The 4,576-nt window shown below is 37.2% G+C and overlaps 1 protein-coding gene across 1 annotated transcript; it reads left to right on the top strand.

Moving 5' to 3' along the window:
- Nucleotides 1-606: 606 nt before the first annotated feature.
- On the top strand, nt 607-4,422 carry LOC108382660 (TBC1 domain family member 22B-like). Its single transcript, XM_017639032.1, is given in 9 exon segments — nt 607-1,350; nt 1,438-1,478; nt 1,480-1,709; nt 1,781-1,961; nt 2,060-2,221; nt 3,121-3,307; nt 3,369-3,551; nt 3,610-3,833; nt 3,905-4,422. Coding segments are annotated over 9 exon segments (1,725 nt in total). The 5' UTR covers nt 607-968; the 3' UTR covers nt 4,040-4,422.
- Nucleotides 4,423-4,576: the final 154 nt, after the last annotated feature.

Consider the following 4,576-nt stretch of genomic DNA (forward strand, 5'->3'; position numbering starts at 1 on the left):
TAAAATTTTACAAGTTGGGAGGCCTTTTACATTCTCGTATTCTGCAAATTTTTGCGAAAAACCGCCACACAAGCTTAACCTAAGTAGCTACCAAAAAATCACAACGCAGGTATGCACATATTTTCATTTCATTTTCCACACTCAGTGCTGCGCATTTTCTTCGTTTTTATATGGAAAAAAACAGGCAACACCGTTACCAAAAAGAAAACATATACAAATCAACGGTCTTGCAATTAAAAAAAAAAAATGAATTAATCATGGGCAACAAAACTGCAAACTAAAAATCTTTCTAATAAATGTAATTAAAAAGCTCGAATTTTTTGTTGATTTTTTTTTATATGGCACAAGGTTTGATATATTTATATGGGAAAATTTTCCAATAATGGACCAGGCTTTGAAAAAAAATGAGGGGGTTTATAGCGGCTTTTTGTGATTCTAAATCTGATTCTAAATTTTCAAGATATATGGAAGTATTGGATTTTTTAGAAAAAAGCGCCTCAGGCGAAAATTACACATTGTACACAATGCCCAAACCCGGTTCCCGAACCGATTTCTGGTAGCGCATTTGATACCAAACCAAAGAATGCATTTACAACTTGTGGGAATACGCACCAGTTATCGGGAAAATCGATGCATCGCTTGCATCTTCAGTCGAAGTAGGAGTAACTTTTTCTGAAACTTTGACATTTTTATTTAATTCACTAGCTGAACACGTATTTATTTATTCTTAATAAGAATATAATCATGTTTTCGTAAAATTTGTTTGGCATAAAGCAGACCTAGTACAATACATACAAGAAAATAGGAATATAGATGCAGAAGAAAACAGCGCACTGGAATCTACTTGGCAATTACATTTCGGGATAATAAAGCAAATGTAACCTTTTGGAACATATATATGCATGGAATCTTCATGGAACCCAAAAATATATAAATGGTAATTTAGGATATTGGCATTTGCGCATACTATGGACAATAATGTAGAGGGTGCGAGACAAAACGGCAGCAACAAAAGCAGTAACATCACGGCCAGCACAGTAACAGCAACGAAGGTTAATAGCAGTAATATTGGGGTCATCACCAACATTGGTAGCAGCGGTACAAATTCATCATTTTGAAAGAACAGTGGGCGATTGGTGCCAGGACGTCCAAGCCCTAAGCGCGGTGACGACACGAGTTTAATCAGCAGCAGTGTTGACGGAGTTTTGGTTCGTTCAAGCGGCGGCAAAGGTGACGGTATGGTATCCACATTTCGTGATTATCAGCAGTCAGTAAGCGATGCTTGGGACACAGGTGATGACGAATTCTGCATAATGTCAGGAGCAGCAGCAAGTGCTGCTTCGGCAAATGGTAGGTGTAAAATAAAACTGCATGCGTTATTTTCTAAATGCAATTTATAAATTTTTTACAATAACTTTGATCACCACATTTTGCTAGATTCGCGAATATCAAAAAAAGTGTCGCAAACAGCGGCGTTGAAATGTTATTGAAACGCATCGAAATTCAGCAACCACTTCCACCGTACGCTCATCAGCAGCTACTTCAACCGCAGCTACATCGAGTGCAGCAAACGCGAAATCAACAAGAGTGCCAACCGTGACAATAAAGTCAGAGCAGCAACTACAACGCCACAGATTGCAGCATTCAATCAGTCAAACAAGCGAGGAAGGAGCTCCATCAAATGACACGAAGAACGATACTGAAGCAAGGTAATAAAGATAATTGTACTTAAATAGCCTTTTGTGACTACGAACGTACTGAAATACTCTTTTAATTATAGAATGAAAGTTGTGCGCAATTTTCATGCATATCCGGGACGACCACAGCTACAGAAGTTTAGTTCAAATGCGCAAGAAACCGAATATGAGACTAAAATTGAAAAATTCCAACTGTTGCTAGAGTCGCCACTTTTAGATTTGGTGGCGCTAAAGAAGCTCAGCTGGTCGGGGGTACCAAAGAAGGTATGTGCAACCTCTGTAAAATCGGAATTACATGTAACGTTGCTGAAATCCGCTCAATAAATCAACCAATTACTATTTCATTACTTTTATTTTGGCAGATGCGTGCAGTTAGTTGGCGGCTGTTATCAAAATATTTACCACCAGCTGGGGAGAGGCGCGATGCCGTGCTCGAAAGCAAGAGACAGGGCTATCAGGATTTGCGGCATAATTATTTTAGAGTCGACAGCCAGGACGAATCGCAACAGGACACCTACAGGCAGGTGTGTAATGAGAGTGGTTTTTGAGCCAATTGCATTTGAATAGGAAATTAAAACTTACAGCTGCCTAACGTCGTTTAAAGTACAAAACCGCGTATCGTCATTCTGCAAAACCGCGTAACTGACATTTGCTGCCAAAAATTGGATTTGCTCACACAAGCTCTTGGCTCAATCCTTATCCATTCGTCCTAAAATATACTAGNTGCATTTGAATAGGAAATTAAAACTTACAGCTGCCTAACGTCGTTTAAAGTACAAAACCGCGTATCGTTATTCTGCAAAACCGCGTAACTGACAAAAATTGGATTTGCTCACACAAGCTCTTGGCTCAATCCTTATCCATTCGTCCTAAAATATACTAGCCAGAAATGCGTTTGCTTTATAAAAAAGAGAACCATTTTGAAATATGGGTATTTATACTCTCTAGAAAATAATTTATGAAACCTCACATACGCGGATTTGCATTATCTTGATTTGTTAATACGCGGTTTTGTACTTTAAACGACGATATATATATGTATTAAAGGGCTGCAAGAGTTAACTCATGAATTCATCCCATAACTCGAGTCTAACTCAACAGCGGCGCTAGACTCGAGGTAACTCACGAGTTGATTCTTGCGGCCCTTTAGAATGTATATGTATATTTTTTAATTAATAAACATTGAAAATGNTTACTCTTACTTGCATTATCTTGGTTTGTTAATACGCGGTTTTGTACTTTAAACGACGATATATATATGTATTAAAGGGCTGCAAGAGTTAACTCATGAATTCATCCCATAACTCAAGTCTAACTCAACAGCGGCGCTAGACTCGAGGTAACTCACGAGTTGATTCTTGCAGCCCTTTAGAATGTATATGTATATTTTTTAATTAATAAACATTGAAAATGTTCTATTTAGATACATATCGACGTGCCCCGTATGAATCCACAAATATCACTATTTCAACAAAAGCTCGTGCAGGAAATGTTTGAGCGAATTTTATTCATTTGGGCCATACGTCACCCAGCCTCGGGATATGTGCAGGGCATAAATGATTTGGTGACCCCATTTTTTATTGTGTTCTTGCAAGAAGTATTGGAGCCAGGTAACTTAAATAAATATAATCGATTTAATGCGGTTAAATCGGAATTTTTTCCCTCAAATAGGCACCGATTTGGAAAAATTCAATATTGATAACCTATCAGTGGACAAAAGGGACGCCATTGAAGCAGATTCATTTTGGTGTCTCTCCAAATTTCTAGATTGTATCCAGGACAACTACATATTTGCGCAATTAGGTATACAAGAGAAGGTAAATCAATTAAAGGATCTTATACAGCGGATTGATGGTACGTTAAGAACAAAACATTCGCGTGTCCAGAAAAGCTGTAGTATGATTAATTTTAGGAAATCTGCATCGCCACTTGCAAGCACACGGCGTGGACTACCTGCAGTTTTCGTTTCGTTGGATGAATAATTTACTAACACGTGAGCTGCCACTGCATTGCACCATACGCTTGTGGGACACATACCTCGCCGAGTCTGATGGTTTTGCACTCTTCCATTTGTATGTATGTGCGGCATTTCTATTACATTGGAAGGATAGATTAATGCAACAAAACGATTTTCAAGTGAGCTAGACTTTCGAATTAGTTCAGATTGGCGTTCGTAAGCTTTTATTTAACCACAAATGCATTTTTAGGGCCTCTTGCTGCTGCTACAAAATCTGCCAACCGAAAATTGGTCCGACCGTCAGATAAATGTTTTAGTTGCGGAAGCGTTTCGTCTCAAATTCACATATGCGGATGCACCAAAACACCTAGAAGTGAAAAGTTGACACCAGAAAAGAGAATATATTTACGAATACGTGGCATAGATTTGATTAATGTTATAAATGCAATTGTTCTAGTACCCTGAAAAAAACAGAAATTGGGTAAGGCAAACAATCACGAAATTAAATGATGTGCAACTGAATCAATAAGACAGACACATACAAACATATGGCATACATATAAGGTTATTATAATAATAATTATATATTATTGCTAATACTTTGTATATATTACATCAAAATATTTAACTCAATGATGCATAAAAAAATTGTCAAAGAATTTATAATTATGTCGCATATATATATGTATCATAACACGGAACGTAAACAAAGTTGCAATTCTTTTATATAAATAATACAATTATAAATAAATTTAAAACAAGAAAGCAGCTCAACGANACATCTAAGTTTGCCGCTCAGTTAGATGCTTCAACTGTTTCAGCACAGTGTCCAACAGCTTCTTTTTGTCATTTTTACGTAACACTGAGAACATCGTTTTCTTATCTGCCTCGCGTATCTTTTCCAAAATGGTGATAATCGATT

The sequence above is a fragment of the Rhagoletis zephyria genome, unplaced genomic scaffold (assembly GCF_001687245.7).
Source record: "Rhagoletis zephyria isolate East Lansing unplaced genomic scaffold, Rhagoletis_zephyria_1.1 Rzeph_scaffold_28065, whole genome shotgun sequence".
Taxonomy (NCBI): domain Eukaryota; kingdom Metazoa; phylum Arthropoda; class Insecta; order Diptera; family Tephritidae; genus Rhagoletis; species Rhagoletis zephyria.